This window comes from Mobula birostris, chromosome 9 (genome assembly GCF_030028105.1).
Source record: "Mobula birostris isolate sMobBir1 chromosome 9, sMobBir1.hap1, whole genome shotgun sequence".
Classification (NCBI taxonomy): domain Eukaryota; kingdom Metazoa; phylum Chordata; class Chondrichthyes; order Myliobatiformes; family Myliobatidae; genus Mobula; species Mobula birostris.
Window position 1 is genome coordinate 104,669,937 of NC_092378.1, and position 23,214 is coordinate 104,693,150.

At 41.3% G+C, this 23,214-nt stretch overlaps 1 protein-coding gene across 2 annotated transcripts in view; it reads right to left on the minus strand.

Moving 5' to 3' along the window:
- unkl (unk like zinc finger) overlaps positions 1-23,214 on the minus strand; it is a 154,884-nt gene that overhangs the window by 76,511 nt on the left and 55,159 nt on the right. For both annotated transcript variants that reach the window (XM_072268524.1, XM_072268523.1), the window contains exon 3: positions 22,107-22,283. In XM_072268524.1, the coding sequence (XP_072124625.1) occupies positions 22,107-22,283 (177 nt within the window). The remainder of the gene's footprint in view (positions 1-22,106; positions 22,284-23,214) is intronic.

Below are 23,214 nucleotides of genomic sequence, written 5' to 3' on the forward strand. Positions count from 1 at the left end.
GAGGAAACGATGATTTGGCGATATGAGTCAGCTACACCTTTCCTCATTCCCTGTCACGCACTGTTGAGCTTGAACACACGTGAGCTCATTACGCATGTGAGGTCATTACGCATGCGTCGTCCATGTCAGTGCGGGAAGGAGATCAACTCCTGGAGCTTGCAAATGGTGGCGGGCTGAAAAGCATGTTTGACATAACATCTCTGCTGGCATTCTGGATCAAAGTCAAGGCTAAATATCCTGAGGTAGCCATGAAAGCACTGAAAACGTTGCTTCCATTTCCAACATATCTCTGCAATGAATGCAACGAAAACTAAATTGCAGAACAGACTGGACATAAGGAACTCCCTTCGAATATCGCTGTCTCCCATCACCCCTCGATAGGACCGTGTTGTTGCAGGGAAACAAGCCCAGGGCTCCCACTGATTCAGCGATATTGGTGGGTTACAATTATTTTATATGTTCATACGGGGAAAATATGTGCTGTATGTTTAATATCCAAACGTTACTTAAAATGTTATGATGTTATTGATTTATAAGTGACCTATATAACCATATAACAATAACAGCACGGAAACAGGCCATCTCGGCCCTTCTAGTCAGTGCCGAACGCTACTCTCACCTAGTCCCACCGACCTGCACTCAGCCCATAACCCTCCATTCCTTTCCTGTCCATATACCTACCAATTTTTCTTTAAATGATAATATCGAACCTGCCTCTACCACTTCTACTGGAAGTTCGTTCAACACTTACTTCAAGCTCTCCTGTCCTCCCCTGATAATTGACTTATCACTATATTCATGCGAGGAAAATATGTTGTGCGTTTAATATTAAATTCGTTAGATAAACCCTTTTAGAAACAAAATTGAGTGTATTAGCCACTTATCCCAGTCATGATTAACTTATTCCAGTCGGGATTAACACTCTACCCCACCAAAAGAATCGCCAAAAGCGACTTGTAGAAAAAAAATCTGCACATACACGCATGTACACTGGTGCCCGCGCAAGGCTTCATGGTAATTGTAGTCTTTCTTGGGGCAAACACAACGTATTTGACTGCTACTCTTGTCCGTTGGCAACCCTACCCACCCCCCCCCACTCCCCGGGTCGGCCAGTCCGCAAGAATATTGTCAATAATAAGCCGGACCGCAGTGCAAAAAAGGTTGGGGACCCCTGCACTAATAAACAGTATCGCCAAGATACTGTTACTGTAACTTGTTAATGATTGCTTTTGCAAACTGCAGTGCTTTATGTTCAAACAGCTTTTCTGAAGGAATTTATAAAGAGATGCTAGATCTTCTAAAACATCGTTATAGACAGTTAATTTAGTCAATATTGCGGATTGGTTAAAATTATCAGGCAGTAACTGCTGATCGGATTGTTAAATTCATGGACTTGCTCTTTGCAATACTGGATCAAGCTGTTGTAATTCCTCATTAAAGCAGTAACAGCAAAATGTCTCGACAGCCACCTTACTTCATTTAGTGGTCTAAATGACATAACATCACATTCAGTTACATTAGGTGATTCTTCTAGCTTTCTTTTTAAATGTTATGTCACTTCAACACTGGTAGCAGTGTTTCTATATCTTGCATATTTGATACTTTTTTCCCTGCATTGTCTAATCCCAGGACTTCTCTGTTTGCAACACAATATTGCTCAGACAGATAGTTTATTTCTTGTCAAAGAATTGCTGTTACACTATTATTTTCTACACCAAGAATAGCATTTGCCCTGTCTGGCGTAAACACCATCTTTTCAATATCTAGATTGTTATTGATAACTTTTTTTTATTGCTTCAACAATAGTGATATTGTCACATGCAGTTAGTTTCAAAATACCCACAACAGTTTCATTTACTGGTCAAAACTTAAATATAAAGTTAGCATTTTCTCTACCGAAATGTCTGTACTTTCATCAGCAATTAGTGTATAGAAAGCAGATTTCCGCAATTCTTCCATTATCTGTCTCTGAAGCACAAAGCTGATGCACCCAACAAACTCAACCTGTGCCAACTCTGATATATTTACATAATTGGCCACATATGCATGAATTTCTTGCACAGAATGCAAAGTAGCCATTGCTAAATTAATGCCATCAATTACCACTGACCATATTGGAGTTAGATTTCTTTAAAGCATCTTGTTTCACTCTTGCTGCGTGCTCATTTGGAGCTTCAATTAACATGCACATAATTTCAGATTTCTGACTGCATGATTTGGTAACTGCCATCAATACGAATTCTCTGGTTAAGATGTTGTTTTAAGTAATCTAAGTTCCATTCTTTCCATTTTTTTTCCACTACTCACCTCTCCCCTCACTTACAATTCTGCATAAACGGTGCATACATCACCAGTATCAAGTTAAAATTTTGCCAATTTTTATCTTTTGTTCAGTATCTATGAGTTGCAAAAGCTACCTTAAGTTTTATACAAGCTGTGATCTTCAAATCATTTGACCCTCTATTTTTCTTTTTGACAACCTTCGGATATTAACATTAATAATAATCTGAATATATTAAAAAGATTTTTTAAAATTAACAAGTGAAATATTTATAATTTTAATAAAATGACCAGTCAAAAAATCTACAGAAATGAATTTTTTCCTTTAACTCTTTAATTCAAAAATCTTATCTTATGATTTTTTTTAAAGAGAACTTACCAAATCAGAATATAGAATTTTACAGAGCATACAAACAAACCCCAACTCACAAAACGAGTAAACAATATCAGGCAATCAAAACAACCGATGGCACAATGGAAAAAGTAAAATGTTTTGACTGGACAGTGTCGACATCAGCAGGCTGGTGGTTTATTGACAGTGAGCTACCGACTTTAATTGTGTTTATTGTAATAACTTGTAACAGTATTGTAACTTGAAACACTGACAATGTAAATATGTTGAAGCTCTAAAATGTTTCAAAGGTTGTGGAATGTTCATTATTTAGAAAATTTACGGATTTATGCATTAACATATAATTGCATGGCATTTCACAACCATATTAACATGATTTCAAAATTATATTAACACAATTTCAAAATTTTAACATTAGAATAAAAGACAATTTCAGCCGCATGGCAACAAGAGCTTTGTGCGCGGCAGCATTTCAGTTACTGAAATTTTTTCTGAGTATTCAAATACACCACAATGATTCACATTTACCTATGGCGGTTAAAACCTCAGAAGCACAGAATTGTCAAACATTATTTTTCCTTCATTATATTCATATACAGTTGCACCATAAATAATTAAATAGTAATAAAACCATACAGTTGCACCATAAATAATTAAATAGTAATAAAACCATAAATAGTTAAATAGTAATATGTAAATTATGCCATGAAATAAGTCCAGGACCAGCCTATTGGCTCAGGGTGTCTGACCCTCTAAGGGAGGAGTTGTAAAGTTTGATGGCCACAGGCAGGAATGACTTCCTATGACACTCTGTGTTGCATCTCGGTGGAATGAGTCTCTGGCTGAATGTACTCCTGTGCCCAACCAATACATTATGTAGTGGATGGGAGGCATTGTCCAAGGTGGCATGCAACTTGGACAGCAACCTCTTTTCAGATACCACCGTCAGAGAGTCCAGTTCCATCCTCACAACATCACTGGCCTTACGAATGAGTTTGTTGATTCTGTTGGTGTCTGCTACCCTCAGCCTGCTGCCCCCAGCACACAAAAGCAAACATGATCGCACTGGCCACCACAGACTCTTAGAACATCCTCAGCATCATCCGGCAGATGTTAAAGGACCACAGTCTCCTCAGGAATTATTGTACACCTATTCACACTTTTCACTTTAAATGTCCAATTACTACTACTTAAATAAGATCCCAGCATTTCTCCTACTACTGTCAAGCTGAATTATAATGTCCTACCTTTCTTATAGTGAATAATAATTCTTAAATTATTCTTTTTTGAATGATCCAGTGCTTGAAGCCACTTTTGAACATCAAGATGGTGCCAGTGAACCATGCTGATGTTCTATGGGCTATGTACAATAATTCTAAATATACCTCTTTTGAATTACTCTCACTGCAATCTGCAACATCTAATTTCTCTTTAAGCAATGTAAATTAAGTAATCTACAGATTTCACAATCCTCTGAAGGATGCAGCAGACCAAGCATATAGAACGCCTTACAGATTCATTGCCATGACCAGAAGCGAGGAGGTGGTGGTGGTGAGGGGGGATACTCCAACCCAGGATGAAACACAGGGGGATGAGGCTCCCTTCTATCTAGCATTTTGTTAACAAATGTGCAGTCACTGGCGAACAAAACTGAGGACCTGAGGGCAAGATTCCTGCATCAGAGGGAAATGAAAGATTGTTGTGTTCTATGTCTGATAAGACACAACTTTCTCCCAGCAGGCCAGATATAGCAATCAGACCCAAAGGCTTCTCGATTTACAGATTTTCCGAAATGCTGATTCAGAAAAGGCAAAAGATATAGAGTGGTGCTTTGACGTGGCAGTTTTGTTGAGTTTGCGTTCCCTCGACCTTGAACACCTAAAGGTCAAAGGCCATCTACTTACCTAGGGAGTTCTCAATAACCTTGACTGCAGTTTACACGTCACCAGTGGCCGACTATAATCAAGCTCTTTGAGATACTGTACAATGCCACCTCCAGACAAGAAACAGTCCATCCCGACGCATTTCAAATCACAGTTGGGGATTTCAGTCAGGCTTGTTTAAGAAAACCCTACACAATTACCATCTGCATACAACCTGTAGCACTAGAGGTCCCAACACAATAGACCATCCTAATAAATAAAATAAGGAATGCCTACCGCTCCACGCTCAGACCACATTTTGGTAAATCACATCACTTGGCTATCCTTCTACCTGCAAACAGGCAGAGGCCAAAGAGGAAAGCTTCAAAGATAAGGACAACAAGGAGGTGATCATGCAAGGCAGAGGAGCGGCTCGAGGATTGCTTCAAGTTGGTGAACTGGGCAGTGTTCAAGGACTCATTTGTGAATTTGAATGCATACATAATGGTTGTCATGGACTAAGTCCCCACAAAATCATTCAGGGTCTTCCCCAATCAGAAGCCACAGATGAACCATGAGATCTGCAATCAAGATGAGGGTTAGATCAGAGGCATTCAAATCTGATGATCAAGAAAGTTACAAGAGGTCCAGGTACGATCTCCAGAAAGCCATTTCACAGGTGAGGTGGTAATTCCAGACTAAACCTGAATCAATGAAGGTAGCGCAAAAGTTGTGGCTGGGCTTGAATACTATCAAGCGACACAGGTGATAACAGGGCTTCACTTCCAAATGAGCTCAATGCCTTCTATGCTTGCTTTGACCATCAAAACATGGAGGAACCATCACAAACTCCCACAGCTCCTGATAATTCTGTTATTTCAGTTTCTGAAGCCAACGTGTGAGCAGCCTTCAGGAGAGTGAACCTACAAAAAACATTCGGCCCAGAGAGGTTACATGGCCAAGTACTAAAAACCTGTGATTGTTCACCAATACCTTTAACCTCTCGCTTCAGCAGTATGAGGTATCCACCTGCTTCAAGCATGCTTCAATTATACCAGTGCCTACGAAGAACACAGTAACTTGCCTCAATGACTATCATTCAGTAGCACTTACATCCACAGTGCTGAAATGTTTTGAGAGGTTGGTGATAAAACATATGACGTCCCGCCGTAGAAGCAAATTGGATTCACTCCAATTTGCCTAGCGAAGCAAAGGGTCTACAGCAGACGTCATCTCACTGGCTCTTCACTCAACCCTAGAACATCTGGACAGCAAAGGTGCATACATCAGGATGCCCTTTAATCGACTACAGCTCAGCATTCAATACTAATCAAAAAGCTTCAAGAGCTTGGCCTCAATATCTCCTTTTGCAATTGGATCCTTGATTTCTTCACTTGCAGACCCCAGTCAGTTTGGATGGACAATATCTCCTCCTCAACCTTAACCAGCATAGTTGTACAAGTCTGTGTGCTTAGCCCCCTGCTCTACACTTATGACTGTGTGGCTTAGCACAGGTCCAATGCCATATTCAAATTTGCTGATGACACTGTTACTGCAATGTGTTTCCATTCAACTGAATAGTGTTTGGACACAACTTCGTTTGTGGCAGTTGGTTGTGATAATTGAGGATTTGGTCCATATTTGTTCCTTTCCAGTAAACCGATGTTTTCAAATTTCTGTTCACATTCTTCCTGATCAGCACATCTAGGAAATGGAGTTGGTCATTCTCTTCAACTTCTATGGTAAAGCTCTAACAAACATCAGATAAAAGAGGTGCAAAGCCAATCAGCAATGTATGCAACTGTATTAAACTTTACTGCCAATTATCACAGCGATCACCCTAACTGCCACAAAGTTGCATCCAAACCCTATTCAACTGTGTCGAAACACACTGCATTGGCACGGACCTCAAGAAGAAAGAAGAAAATCACCTTTTCAAAGAATTCCCATGCAACGGCTATCTAAAAAATATCATCAGAAGGTGCCTTGTCCAGAGAAACAACCTTTTAACTTCTATTGAACAGACAAGAGGTGAACCCTTCCATACATCAGGAATATTTCCAAATTAATGGTACGACTGCTTCAGCCACATGGAATAACAGTAGCACACAAACCCAACACAACCATCAGAATGCTTGCCTCAAGACCCAAAGATCTAAAAGCCCAGCCCACCTGGAGAGAACAAACATAATATACCATGTCCAATGTGGAAAATGCCCCAAACACTATGTAGGACAGGCAGGGAGAAAACTATCACGAGGCTGCATGAACGTCAGCTAGCTGTAAGAAGACTCTATCCTCTGTCACATCCCAGTTCATGAAGACCAAGGAGGACACAAGTTCGTCTAGGAAACTACAAATCCTGGCAGAAACACAAAGCAAGAAATCAAGAAAATTCTTCGAAGCTTGGTTCTCAACAGAAGACTATATTGAATTGGGTGCAATTTATAAACCTAGGTGTCTGTGGGATCAGGGCTGAGGGATGAGCCATGGACACCCGAGGAATCAACATTCACAGTGACCGATAACCAGGGATATAGGACAATAGAGATCACTCAGCTAATTGGTTGGCCGAGACCAAGCAGAGTCTAGCAGCCAGTGCAAAAGCCAACCAATCAGAACAAGATGGACCAATATAGATGCAAACACTCAACAGAAACAGCACTCAATTGCACACTGATGATGTCACCTTGACTGGTAATCTAACCCCCATGCTCAGTGAGCAATCCAACAAACAGCCAAATCAATATACCAATCTTTTCTTTCATTTCACTTGCTTACACATTTACTTTAAACTTCGCAGTTGATTGAATCAATCTAGATGAAGACTGACTTCAGCCAGTTTGATTCATTCAATTTGCTATCAAACAATTGTACGGGGTTTCTTCTTTGTTATGTTAAAATTAAAATGGCTTCTTTGTTATGTTATGTTAAATGCTGTGGAAGTCTCTAGCTAGCACTTTGCTTGGGTTATAACAGATAGCAGATGTACTATGAGACAATTGGTGTCCATGTTATTCTTTCTTGGCGTGTTACGCTGTCTCATATCGCTGGGAACCAGGGCTTTTGGCGGGGAGTTGGAGGAGAGACCCCGAGGACGACAGACGTACTCAGGTTGATCACTCCAGGTGGTCCCGAGCTGCGAGTCGAAGGGGTCAGAGTGGTCCCGAAGAGGTCCCCAAGCTCCAACGTGTGCACGAAGAAATTGAACTTTGATAAGTCTAGCGCCTTTCCCATTCCTTTTTTGTATTGAACTTCTATTAATCTCATAGACAGTAATATCTATAAGGTGCTGGCTGATGATTGATGTTTGAAGCTGAATCAGGTGGCAGTTGTACAGCAACCGACATCACCGGGAGACCAGGTGGTCAGCGGACGGGGTCTCCCCTGAATAAATACAAGCCACTATAGCTGAGCGTTACACAATGATAGAAGCCTCAGCTTGCACCACAACTTCCTATTTAACTTCCATGTCTAACTTTCAAAACAAAATAATGGAAAATGGCAAGTCTGGCCAAAAAAATGACCACACTGTGTGGTGCTCAAAAAAAAAGGGTAAAATAGAAACATGGATGTTTAAAATAAGATGACTTTTCCTTCAAGTTTTGCTGAGTTTTAATTATTAGCTCCTGATCAAGCTGCTATCAACCTGAAAAATTGCCCAGCAGTTATTTTCTGCTTAAGAGACTATTGAAATATGCTTAACATTTCACTAAGCATTTGTTAAACAGGTCTGTACAAAAGATCAATTAAGCACAGCAAAATATTCCATTGCAATTTAAACATATTATGTTTATCTCAAAAGATTCACATGGTTTCAAGTATTTATCATTTGGCTCTTTTATGTACAATAGTATACTTTGTCCAAACAACAAAACAAAGAGATACTTAACTCTAAGGCTATGTCCACACTAGACTGGATAAATCCGCAACTGAAGCTTTTTCTGTTTGTTTTGACCCTCCGTCCACACTGAAACGGTGTTTTCCTCCCCCGAAAATGGAGCTTTTCTAAAACGCTCTCCAGAGTGTTTAAATCTGAAAACGCCAGTTGGACGGTGTAGTGTGTACGGGGTAACCAGAGCTTTTTAAAAACGCTGTCATGACGTGCCGGAGCAGATGGTGGCGGCAGCGCTGCATTTCATTGTTTTCTTGAACACAACCTCCAACACCACAACAGTATCTGACAACAGATGTGTAGATGTGTAACAGCCTAATGTAACATTGTATGGAAATACAAGATAACATTGACGCAGACATGTTTTATACATTTAACAAGGTGCTTTATTAATGTATTGCTTGTGCAAACAGTCAATAGATGCAATTGTTACTACTTCCAAAATGTCATTTTTAAGTAGTAGCTTATGTTTGGCACAGACGTGAAAATGTTAAGGCCAAAAAAGGAAAATTGTAACGTTCGCTTTTACTCAGGTAAAAATAAAATCACTTTTGCCGAGTAACTCGTTTTATTGCACATGTTAATTACAGCAAAATAATACAGAAAGACATGGTAAAAGTAAAAGCAAACAAATGAGGTAACAGCAAATCTCACTTTTGCCCAGTAACAAGTCTTATTGCATTTAGTTGTAGCTGTCGCCCCACTCATCGGTGAAGAGACTATGGCTGTTGGAAATGTTTCCAGGGTGACCCCTCTGTGGGAGTGGGGAAGGTATTGGTGGGGCCACCCAGAGGTCTGTGTGTCTGTATGTGTAGCTACTGTAATGGCTGTGAGGCTGGTATTGTGGCGATGAAAAGTATGGGGGGGGGTGGAGGGGGGCCATCATATTCCTCATCATTGCAAATCCCTCTGCACAGAGTTAGTCAGTTCTTCAATGTTTGTCGTCAGCCGGGTCATACTGTCTGTGAACTCCCTGTCGGTTGCCTCCATACACTCCAGTATTTGTTTTTTTTAATTTTAAGTCCTCCTGCGCGAGAGCCAACAGCTCGTTTGGCAATTTCCTTTTAAGTCTTTCTAATCTGTAACTGGACAAACGCACACCAAGTATACTGTTTCCTCTTCACTTGTTTTCTGTAGATGAGTCCCGCGCATGCCCAGTAGGAGGAGATTCGCCCAAATACCCGTTTTAATGTGGACGGAGGTATTTTCAAAAACGCCTGGTGTGGACGCCTATCGTTTTTACACGAAACCAGCATTTTCAAAATTATCCAGTCTATTGTGGACGTAGCCTAATTTTTCTTTTAAATAGCATAATTGTTCAAGGAGAATACAGGTGTCCCCCGCTTTTCGAACGTTCGCTTTACGAAACCTCACTGTTACGAAAGACCTACATTATTTACCTGTTTTCGCTAACAGGTGTTTTCACTTATGAAAAAATCAGTGCGCGCCCCGAGCAGCTGCTCTCCCTGGGATTCGGAATGGCATTCTCGCCGGCATTGCTTAAACACGTGCCTGTGAGCAGCCCTTAGCAAGATGAGTTCTAAGGTATCAGAAAAGCCTGAAAGAGCTCGTAAGGGTGTTACACTTAGCATAAAACTAGACATAATTAAGCGTTTTGATCGTGGTGAACAAAGTAAGGACAAAGTGAGTTTGGCTTGTGGAAGTTGACGAAGATGATGTTGAAGAGGTTTTGGCATCTCATGACCAAGAACTGATAGACGAAGAGGTGATGCAATTGGAAGAGGTAAGGATGACAATCGAAACCGAATGCAGTAGCGAATGGACCGAAAGTGAAGTTGTCCAGGAACTGAACATGAAGCAACTGCGTGAGATTTTCACTGCAATGGTAAAGTACGACTTTAATTTTGAAAGGGTATGTCGGTTTAGGGCATATTTGCAAGATGGCTTGAGTGCTTACAAAGAACTGCATGATAGAAAAATGCGCAAGGCTAGCAGTCAAGCATACTGTTGTTTTTCAAGGTTCCACGTCAGCCACAGCAGACAATGAACCCTGATCTTCGACATCAAGGTGGGCAGTCATAGGAGAAGATGACCTGCCTGCCCTAATGAAAACAGACAACGATGAAATGACACCCCAGTGTCCCACCACCCCAACCCCCAGGCTGCGGACAGATATCGATTCGCGGAGAATGCAGCGGTAGCTGGGAGGCACTCAGCACATCTTTAAGAAAAAAGCCAAAATAAACATGTTAATTGCATTAGGTGCAATTGGCAATTGCCTCTGATCTGGGCCGACAATTACGTGCTCGGCAGCACCTAATTAATTCACATGTTTATTTCGGCTTTTTTCTTAAAGATGTGCTGAGTGTGTTCCAGCTACCACTGTACCACTGCATTCTTCGTGGATCGGTATCAGGTCGCTGCCCAGAGGGTGGGGGCCACTGCACCACCCCAACCTCCGACGACTCAGCCTAACACACCATCATCAGTGTGTTCGATGTCTTCCCGATTCCCGTAAGTGATACTACACTGTACATATATTATTTCTACTTTATATAGGCTGGGTATTTTTAAGTGTTATTTGGTATGATTTGGCAGCTTCATAGCTTAAAAGTTATTGGAGAGAGTGTTTTTGCCGACAGCGCTTGTGCCATTTTTCTGCCGAGAGCGCTTGCATGAGATTTTCACTACGGAGAGCAGTGCAGTAATGATTGTGGAAAAGTATTTCTACTTTATATAGGCTGTGTATTTATCATATCATTCCTGCTTTTACTATATGTTACTGTTATTTTAGGTTTTGTATTATTTGGCATGATTTGGTAGGTTATTTTTGGGTCTGCAAGCGCTCAGAAATTTTTCCCATATAAATAAATGGTAATTGCTTCTTCGCTTTACAACAGTCCAGCTTACGAACCGTTTCATAGGAACACTCTACCTTCGGATGGCAGGGGAAACCTGTAAAAGCAGGGAGGAACTTCAGTCTTCCTTCAATAAATTTCAAAAGTGTATTAATACATCCAGACATTTATACTTGTTACAGCTGTAGACAATTCCAGTTTTCACTTTCATTCACAGATGTTTGCTGTTGACTTCATTCCAGTCCGGAATTTAAAAAAACCTAGATTTCATGCACATCTTTGCATTTCAACAAGTTTATATTGTAAATAACTATATGGCTGTAAAGAGAAATATTGAGCTAGTTAAGGTGTTTTTTTGTTCCTATTAGAGAGCTGATCCTCATCCTCTGAAGCAACCTTATTATACATAATAATATACACAGCACCAGCCAGCTTGTGGAAATCTGGCTCAAGTCAAATATATAAATAAAGCAAAATATTAAGTAGCAAACAAGACTGAACTGTAGGCTTAAATCAGAAGCACCATGGAACAACACAGAAAAGAAAGCAAAATACAAAAATAGAGGATATTAATAGTAGCATTTGCACCAGATGAAGTTCATGTTATCTTCTATTTTCTTGTATTTTCCATCCAAAATTCCTCTTGGACCTTCCTCGCCAATTACTTACAATCACTGTTTCCCCTAACCTGTGCACGTGAGCAGCTACGCAAAAACACACTTCCACGCACATAGCCTTTGTTGCCGCTGTTGAAATTGGACACAGCTAGAAAAACTTTACCAAACATGAAAGATTTTCTTTGTTGTATTCTCTTTCAGTATACCCTACAATTAATAAATATAAAGTATGATGTTGAGCACCTTTTCACTACGTCTTATAACAAAAAACTCAAGAGTATACCAATTATAACTGGTTTATTTTACTTGCTGCAAAAGAAGGCTAGCACTGCACAAGAGTCAGTGATAGCTTTGTGAAAAAAAGACAGCAGATCACCCCTTATCACCACAAGTGTTACTTACCTGCCATAAACAAGAGAAAATCTGCAGATGCTGGAAACCCAAGCAACACACACACACAAAATGCTGGAGGAACTCAGCAGGTCAGCCAGCATCTATTGAAAAAAGTACAGTTGATGTTTTGGGCTGAAACCCTTCAGCAGGACCGGACAAAAAACGCTAAGGAGTAGATTTTAAAAGGTAGGGGGAGGGGAAGGAGAAACACAAGGTGATAGCTGAAAACTGAAGGGGGAGATAAGGGGAGATAAGGTGAGAGAGGGAAAGGAGGATGGGGAATGGTGAATTGGGGGGGGGGGCGCTATACGTCGGGTCTCACCAATATACAGGAGGCCACACCGGGAGCACTGGACACAGTAGGTGACCCCAACAGACTCACAAGAGTCGCCTCACCTGAAAAGACTGTTCAGGACCCTGAATGGTAGTAAGGGAGCAGGTATAGGGGCAGGTGTAGCACTTGTGCTGCTTGCAAGGATAAGTGACAGGAGGGAGATCAGTAGGGAGGAAACAAATGGACAAGGGAGGATCGGAGGGATAGATCCCTGCAAAAAGCAGAAAGTGGGGGAGGGGGGAGAGAGAAAGGGAAAGATGTGCTTGGAGGTGGGATCCTGTTGGAGATGGCAGAGGTTGCGGAGAATTGTGTGTGCTGGACATGGAGGCTGGTGGGGTGGTAAGGGACAACAACAGGAACCCTATTCCTGGTAGGATGGTGGGAGGAGGGGGTGAGAACAGACGTACGTGAAATGGAAGAGATGCAGTTGAGGGCAGCATTGATGGTGGAGGAAGGGATGCCCCTTTCTTTGATGTAGGACAGCTTCGTCATTTTGGATTGAAAAGCCTCACTCTGAGAGCAGATGCAGTGGAGATGGAGGAATTGAGAGAAGGGGATGGTGTTTTTACAAGTAACAGGGTGGGAGGAGGTATAATCCAGGTAGCTATAAGCATCTGTGGGTTTGTACACACATCAATAGACAAGCTGCCTCCAGAGAGAGATTGAGAAAGGGGAGAGAGGAGATGTCAGAAATGGACCAGGTAAATTTGAGGGCAGGGTGAAAGATAGAGGCAAAGTGGATGAAGTCGATGAGTTCAGCATGGATGCAAGAAGCAGCACCAATGCAGTCGTCGATGTAGCGTAGCAAAAATGCAGGTGGTCACCAGTGTAGACTTGGAACATAGACTGTTCCACGTCGCCAACAGGCAGGTATAGCTGGGACCCATGCAAGTGCCCATGGTGACACATTTTGTTTGAAGGAAGTGGGAGGAGCCAAAGGAGAAATTATTTCGAATGAGGATAATTTCCACCAGGTTGAGGAGTGTGGTCCATTTCACGCACGGGTGCTCTCACCCTATCCTCTACCTCTTGTCCTCACCTACTACCCCACCATCCTCCACGTCCAGCACATAAACCTCCACAACTTCCGCCTTCTCCAATGGGATCCCACCACCAAGCACATCTTTCCTTCCCCCTCCACTTCCTGCTTTCCGCAGGGACCGCTCCTTACTTGACTCCCTTGTCCATTCATCCCTCCTCACTGATCTCCCTCCTGGCACTTACCCTTGCAAACGGAACAAGTGCTACACCTGCACCTATATATCCTCCCTCACTACCATTCAGGGCTCCAAATAGTCCTTCCAGGTGAGGCGACACGTCACCTGTGAGTTTGTTGGGGTCATATACTGTGTCTGGTACTCTGGGTGTGGCCTCCTCCTGTATAATCAGCGACACCCACATAGATTAGGAGATCGCTTCGCCGAGCACCTACGCTCCATCAGCCAGAAAAGGCGGGATTTCCCAGTGGCCACCCATTTTAATTACACTTCCCATTCTGATATGTCTATCCATGGCCTCCTCCACTGTTGTTATGAGGCCACACTTAAGTTGGAGGAACAACACCTTATATTCTGTCTCGGTAGCCTCCAACCAGATGGCATGAACCTCGATTTCTCAAACTCCTCCGGTAATGTTCTCCCCCCCCCCATTACCATTCCCCATCCCTTTTTCCCTCCCTCAACTCAACTCCTTGTCTACCTATCGCCTCCCTCTGGTGCTGCTCCCCCCCCACACTTTCCTTTCATGTCCTTCTGTCCTCTCCTATCAGACTCCCCCTCCTCCAGCCCCGAATCTTTTTCAATCAACTTCCCAGCTCTTTACTTCATCCTTCCCCCTCCCTTGGTTTCACCTATCCGCTCCTCTCCCACCTTTTAAATCTACTCCTCAGCTTTTCTTCTCCAGTCCTGCTGCAGGGTCTCGGCCTGAAACTTCAACTGTACTCTTTTCCATAGATACTGCCTGGCCCGCTGAGTTCCTCCAGCATTTTGTGTGTGTTATTTACCTGCACCAGTTCAAAGACTGTGTGCATTCTGTTAGTCTGCTTAATTAGTTTATTTGCCATTCTTCCAGTAACCAAATCCACTTGCCTTTTTGCAGTTTGCCAATGCCATGTTAATCAGTTCCCAGGACAATCTAGCCTTTCCCATATCCCAGACAGGCAATTATCCAAAATCTCTCCGCCTCTGTTATGGACCTTTGGTGCCACCTGACCAGAGGGTGGTGAGATAGTGACGCCAAGTGTCGCACGTGGTGCACTACGTAGGCAAGATAACAGCAGCCCTTCCAGTGCCACAGGTCTCTCCACTTCCCCAGTAACATACCCATTAAGTGGCGTTTAGCTGAAGAGAAAGGCTGGATTTTGTCAGTTCTGTACATGTACCTTTACTGCTCCCCAGATAGGGGCCCTTGCCCTTTCAGTTGCAGTGGCATGTTACCTGATGGCATGTTACCCTTGGTTCCAGAAGCAACCATTTGAATCATTTGAGAAGCCAGTGTATAGAGTAAATCTTTTGCAGAGCATTAACCAACAGGATGCTGTCTGTCTCCATGCTCTTGAATTAAGACTGCTATCACGTGTTTCTCATTGAGATACAGAGTGAATTGTCCAACTGCATCAAAGGTTCTTAACACAGGTACAGTACACTGTTACCGTTAAACATCAAAATACTTCCAGTTGTTCTTCATTAAGAGCCACAGGGTCGTCTGAGCATTTCTTGTCCTTCAGCAGATTGTTGAGTGGTTCAGCAATTATCAATTGAACTGCCACTAGCTTGTCAATAAATTAATCAGCAATAGTTTCATCTGACATAGCTGTCAATCTATTTGTTTCTTCACTGTCATTCTCACAAGTCACTTGGGGTCACTGCGGAGTCCATGTCACGTCCATTTTTGATACCTGGGAGTTCAGATGATGTTGCTGTTCCCGGGGTCCTGTAATTCTGAGTTTCAGTCATGGCACTGTACAGGGAGAATAATTGATGTGAGCAGTAATTCCTTGGGCAGAGCTTCAGTAGTAGGTGTTTCCCAGGGTGGAGCACCAACAGTAGTGTCACAAGCATGACCGCCCACTTGAAGTTGCTGCGGCACTTTTTCATTTTGTTTTTAGTTTGGTTTGAAACTTTATACAATCCATAATATGGTGTTTTTTCACTCATTAAGTTAATGCAAAGATTTGCTCTTTAGACTTTTCACTGTCTCTATCATGCTGTTTATCACATGTTTGGCATTTCTTTAGATTACTAAAAGATAACTTGCCTCATTAAATTTCAATCACTCACACATTTTACTAAGCTTGTTTTTAATCATTCCAATCATCCTTTTTACTAAGCTTGCTGACTGAGGATGGTAGCCATAATGGAAATTTTGGTCAATCTATAAAGGCTTACATACTCTTTTATTACCTTCCCAGTAAAATGAGAACCCTTGTCGCTAGACAGTTTCCAAGGGATCCCGAACCTTGGGATGATTTCCTTGAATAAACATTTAGCTACTGTAACTGCACCATTCTTTCTACAAGGAAATACTTCAACTCACCATGAAAATACATCAATAATGACTGAATCATATTTATATCATTCACATGAAGGTAATACTATGAAATCCATCTGTAAGTGCACGAACAGTCCATCAGAGGGTGCTGTAGGAGATCCTTCCAACTTCACTAGTTTCCCTGGATTTTGTAAAAGGCGTATCATATACAGGTGTCCCCCACTTTACGAAACCTCACTGTTACGAAAGACCTACATTAGTTAACCTGTTTTCGCTAACAGAAGGTGTTTTCACTGTTACGAAAAAAGGCAGCACACGCCCCAAGCAGCCGCTCTCACCCGGATTCGGAACGGCATTCTCGCTGGCATTACTTAAACACGTGCCTGTGAGCAGCCATATGCAAGATGAGTTCTAAGGTATCAGAAAAGCCTGAAAGAGTTTGTACGGGTGTTACACTTAGCATAAAACTAGACATAATTAAGCATTTCGATCATGGTGAACAAAGTAAGGACAAAGTGAGTTTGCCTTGTGGAAGTTGACGAAGATGATGTTGAAGAGGTTTTGGCATCCCATGACCAAGAACTGATAGATGAAGAGCTGATGCAAATGGAAGAGGAAAGGATAACAATTGACACCAAATGCAGTAGCAAATGGACCGAAAGTGAAGTCATCCAGGAACTGAAGGTGAGCAACTGCGTGAGATTTTCGCTGCAATGATAAAGTATGACTTTAATTTTGAAAGGGTGCGTTGGTTTAGGGCATATTTGCAGAATGATTTGAGTGCTTACAAAGAACTGTATGATCTAAAAATGCGTGAGGCTAAGCAGTCAAGCAAGCCTTCCACATCAGCCACAGCAGATGACGAACCTCGATCTTCGACACGGAGGCAGGCAGACATAAAAGAAGATGACCTGCCTGCCCTGATGGAAACAAACGACACCCCAGTGTCCCACCACCCCAACCCCCGGGCGGCGGACAGATACCAATCCGCGAAGAATGCAGTGGTAGCCGGGAGACACCCAGCACATCTTTAAGAAAAAAAGCCGAAATAAACAAGCTAATTAATTAGGTGCCACCCGGCACGTAAATGTCAGCCCAGATCAGAGGCGATTGCCGATTGTGTCGCCTCTGATCTGGGCCGACACTTACGTGCCAGGCGGCACCTAATTAATTAGCTTGTTTATTTTGTTTTTTTCTTAAAGATGTGCTGAGTGTGTTCCAGCTACCACTGTACCACTGCATTCTTCGTGGATCGGTATCAGGTCGCTGTCCGGAGGGTGGGGACCACTGCACCACCCCAACCTCCGACGACTCAGCCTAACACACCGTCATCAGTGTGCTCGATGTCTTCCTGATTCCCGTAAGTGATACTACACTGTACATATATTATTTCTACTTTATACAGGCTAGGTATTTTTAAAGTATTATTTGGTATGACTTGGCAGCTTCATAGCTTAAAAGTTATTGGAGAGAGTGTTTTTGCCGAACAGCGCTTGCGCCATTTTTCTGCCGAGAGCGCTTGCATGAGATTTTCGCTATGGAGAACAGTGCGGCAATGATTGTGGAAAAGTATTTCTACTTTATATAGGCTGTGTATTCATCATATCATTCCTGCTTTTACTATATGTTACTGTTATTTTAGGTTTCATGTGCTATTTGGCATGATTTAGTAGGTTATTTTTGGCTCTGTGAACACTCACAAATTTTTCCCATATAAATTAATGGTAATTGCCTCTTCGCTTTACGACATTCCGGCTTACGAACCGTTTCATAGGAACGCTCTACCTTCGGATGGTGGGGGAAACCTGTATTGTTCACAAACTCGTGATAAACCAGACACATACCATGTTTGATTTATATCATCTATCAATCCCCTTTTCAGGCTCTGGGAAAAGATTTCCAATTGAGTTAGAATAAGCCATGCAGTAAAGAGAACAATGCTGCTTACCGAGTTGTTGATCTGATAGAAATCTAGAAAAATCTCCTTAGGCTGTCAAGGCACTGTCGCAAAAAATGTTCCAAACTCCTTGATAAGTGAGTGGGGAGTAACTGCCACTTGTACAAAATAGGTTGACTACTACTGAAATAGTTTCACCCACAATGGCTTTCTGCTATACACACGTTAAGTCCCTCAGTAGTGTAGGTAATAGCAGCACACATTTTACACAATAAATCTCTTCCACATATATTTATAGGAATGTCCAGAGAAAAACAGGAACGCATGATATAAATCCTGGTCTCCTGCACTAACCTCCACTAGGTCTGAATTTGGGACATTAATAAGCTGTTCTGTTTTGGAAAGGATAGAATGCAAAGACCATTTGCGATAATACTAATTATAAGTCCCATAGTCTGCTCTTTCAGCAGTTCTCAATATTGTTCCATTTCTGTACCATCTTCTGTATATATTCTTTTAAATATTCACCTCTACCTTGTGTCTCCATAATCTTAGACCAATTAGCCTTTTTAGGAAAGGCAGCATGTAATGCATCATACATACTTTTATTAAAATCTTCATTTGGCACCATTACAGTGTTCCTGAAAGCCCTGAAATTTAACTTCATAAAAATTTGAATTTGGGGGCTAACCATGTCCTCATTAAGGTTTATGACAACAAACAATAGTTTAAGTTCTTGAATAGCTTTTCCCAAACCTGTCTTGGGTCGGGCTGTTCTTCTACATGGCCTGTAATTCTCCTACAGTCCAAGGTCGATGTACACTCCTTGGTTTCCCATCTGTAATTCTTCTACCAATCCCCTCCCTTAATTATTAAACATATACCATGCTGATGTCCCCATACTTGGGACAGGCAGGACTCTCCTTGTCCCATTATTACCAATTTCTAATCTCTCTTCCTCACCCTACTTACCAATTTTCTTTTTCTTTTGTTCACTAGAGTGTTTTATAGGGATTAAACTTGTGAGCTCAGATTCCACAAATCCCACTCTTACTTAAACTATTTACTGGTACCAGTATATCCCTGACGCCAGATTTTAGGTGTCCCTGACACTCTTACTGGTTAAACCTAATCATTGATACCCATACATTTCTGGTCACTTTGCCGTAAGCGTCGGAATCACGGTGAGAGAAACTGATCCACTCAACAGATAGTAGCTCAGATCACAGTGTACAGAATGGGAGCAGGGCAGATCTTGGTATTGGCCACTTGCCTAGAAAGACCACACAAAGTCAAAAGCAAATTTACTTTTTGGTGATCACTACTCCGCCGGAGCTTCTCCCAGGAGCAGGCAGACACCAGAATGCCCCTTGGGTCCCTTCTGCACTGAAATGTGATCACGGTGGAACATCCAAGTTCTGTCAATCACCTTTTCACTACGTTTTGCAACAATTAACTCAGATTGGATCAATCACAAGAGCATTTATTTTATGTGCAGCAAGGGAGGGCTAGTATGCACAAGAGCCGGTGACAGCTTTGAAAAAAGTCACTCCTTTCTACACAAGCGTCATCTACTTGTGCCAGTTCAAAGAAGGATACATTCTGTTTGGCTGCTTAACCAGTGTGCTTAGCATTCTTCTAGTAACCAAATCCACTTGTTTTTCTGTAGTTTGTCATGCACTTCAGGTCTATCGGTATAACATTGCACAAACACCATTAGCAAAGCACTCTGGTGCAATGAAGGTTCCATTTTGTTACAGTCAAAAAAGCCAATTTGTAACAAGTGAAATACATTTCCACAATGTGATTTTTAAATTGACATTCTAAATATTCATAGTATGCATATTACAAAGGGAAAAAATCATTTAAACTGCCACACAGTTTTCAGGCCATGTAAAATCTTCCTGCTCAGACCAAAGGTTGGTCCACATAGGTGTAAAAATTAGAGGGAACGTTACTTACAGTGTCCTCTTTCCTCCTGAATATACCTCTTCAAACTCATTTTCGAACAACTCCTTTCCATCACTGATGGCATCCATCTCTTGACACAAACCTTGTCAAGATCCACCTATGTGTCCGAGCTTTCGGTCATTCCAAATGACCTCATGTGACTGCCTGTCTTTTGTGCAACAATGAAAAAATCTTTCAAAGTACTAAATGAATTTAATGTTTGCATTAATCCCATGTTTAAAGAAATAACTCCTTTCCAGGGACATAAAGAAAGTAAGAGAAAGTGCAAGTTAGACTTCCAGATAAATATTTGGACCCAAGTTATACAGCTGACCTAACTTTCATTACTCTCAGGCTAGGATCGGGAAAAACAAATATAATCCATTGAAAAAAGTTACCTCTCAGAGGGGAACAATATTTTCCTTACTTACCCACAAGGCTGATGAAGTAACAAGTGACTCGAAATATAAATTGCAGGGACATTCTACTCCCTTCTCCAAAAAAATTGTCTGTAGGGTTCTACACCTCCAAAAAAATTCTCTGTAGGGTTGATTTTCATTGGTTCACAATGCGAGGGAAATCAGCCAACTCTGAAGTTGTTTTAAGCATGCCCACAGTAGAAGGCATTTTCATCTATTTTCAATCATGTCACATTATCACTCAGCTTGGATTAAAAGCTTAGATACAGTCTTCACTGACTGAAGAAATCCCTGTACAATCACTGGATATCTCAAACACTTTCTTAAATAACAAACTCTACAAAGACTAAAACTGGCCCGTAAGAGACAAGGCAGGATGTCATTTTCATAGTTAACAGCTATGCCCAGAACTTTCACATAACTACTGATGTAACTACCCTAATAGGAGAAGGTGAACCAGGGAATTGATATTTCAATGTAAATTAGGTGCAGCTGCTTGAAATTTTAAAAAAGTACTGGAAATGATGCTCAAAGTGATTCTGACGAACACTTCTGATGAAAAATCTAAAATACCAGTTCACTCTCTATCTACACATACTGCCTCACCTGAGTTTTTCCCAGCATCTTTCATCTTGACTTGATATTTCAACACTATAGCACAGCACATCAAATACAATGCACCACATTGTAAACATAATTCACTAACTGCTCACATATATAACCTCTGCTTTTCTGAAATCAGGGTGTAAATTCTAAAACAAACAGTACTGAGAAAGTACATATATTAGGAAGGCTTGAGGGGTGGGGATAGCAGAGAGGCAAGGCAGAGATTTTTTTCTCAAAATTCTCCAGGCAATAGATGAATTTTCAACACTTAATAATATATAAATCCCTAAGTTTGTATCAAGACATATTATCATCTTATTGAGGTAATAATTTCCCCTTTGTCTTCAAATTAAATCCAAAACAAAGTTCTGCATTTAAAATCATATTAAGTGGGTATTCATTCAACTCCTACAGGGTTTAAATTTGGAGCTAGAATGTCAATTAAAATCAACAAAATTTAGCAATCAACTTTGAATGGAAACATCAAGCCAGTGCCAGCGATTCATTGAAAGAAGGCACATTTGAGCAGATACTACCAAGTTCCACTCTGAAATCATGGACTGGAGATTACAAATGAGGAGTGCCACCGGCAAATGGAGAGTATATTTTTGACATGGACAGTATAGTGGAAACACCACCATTCTTCAACTCATGAGTCAACATTGTTAAAGAATGAACTAGACATTCCTTGATGTCTAAGAACTGTATGAATGGGTGCTTTCAAATGGATTTCTCAAATGCTTAAACCAAAACTTGTGTGATAAATCATTCATCAATTAGCAACAATATTTATATGCACAATATAAAACCTACAACAAATATTTACTGGTATTGACAAACCCAGCATATTTCTGCATTGAAACTATTCCACCTGTTGTGTAGATTATTAATGTATCTATACAACAGTCTAATGAAACAACGTATAACTGAGGCAGTGCATTACTAGGAGTCAGGCAGACAAGGGGAAAAAAAATAAGTGGCTTGATATACATGGAAAATACAAAAAGCAATCCAAGCACAATGCATGTCCAGAAAGTTTGAAAATTTCATTAGGAGAATGCATTTAAAGAAACAAATCTTACATGCCAGAAAAAGTTTGAACCAAAGATAACAGACAACACAAAGACAAGAGGTAAAAGGCAGACATAAAATTATGTCAAGTATGGTATAATCATAATAAAAAACAAAAATACCTTATATCATATACTGGAGGGCGAAGATCATGTGGTCCATGCGCAAATGCACAATGAAGTCCATTCTTCACACAATGCCCACGAGCATCTGTTTCATGGATACATGTACCAGTCTTATAATAACGTAGATGATACTTTCTTTCTGTGTCTCCAGTTGTTCGATGGAGATATGGACAGCTTTAAGAGAACAGAAAATATTTTTGCATCACTAGCTGCAGTTCACCCAAATACTTATTAATCAGTACAGACCTAAAAACATGCAACAAAGTTTACTTGACATAATGTTTTATGCACATTTTCCCACCATTCTTAGAAAATACTACTGCTTTAAGATAGCTCTGCTGTGGGCGAGGGGCAACTTACTCACAGTTAACAAAACAAGAAATACAACTAAATACCTTATTAATCACACTTTTTATGCAAAAAATGATGGTTAACGATCACCACAAACAAAGAGGTGAGTGAAGGAGAGAGAGGCTGAATTAAGAGTTGAAGGATGCGGGTGTAAGGCAAAGTTAGGGCAAGGTCGAGGCATAGTCGAGGAGAAGTCAGGGCGAGCAGAGCAAAGGAGAGGCAGATTCGTGGCTTGTCCACCTAAACCAAGAGTGAGGTTTGATCGATCCAAGTGCTGGGCTGATTTGGAAACGTTGGTTATAGGTCAAAATGTGGCTGCAGAGTATAGGCCCAGAGTGTAACAATGCAACAGGGCCTGGGTCTTAGAACGAGGAATGGGCGATTTAAACACTAGGCCAGATTAATTGAAAGGGCAAGGTTTCTGAACCAGAGACGAGAGTCGGGCCAGCTCCGTTCACTGCTTCACGATGTTTACTCTGCTCTTTGCTGAGGTTGTGGGCCTGCTCCAGGCTTCATGTCGGAGGACTCACTTTCATTCTAAATGCAATTTGCTTACTTTTATTGTTTGCACAATGTTTTATCCCTCTCTCTGCACAATGGGTGTTTGTCTTTTTGTTTTAAAATGGGTTCTTTCTGGTTTCTTGTTTTGTGGCTGCCTGTAAAGAGACACATCAAGGTTGTATACATACTTCGATAATAAATGCAGTTTGAACTAATAGAAACTCAAATTTCTAACTCCACTGATTAAGCCAAG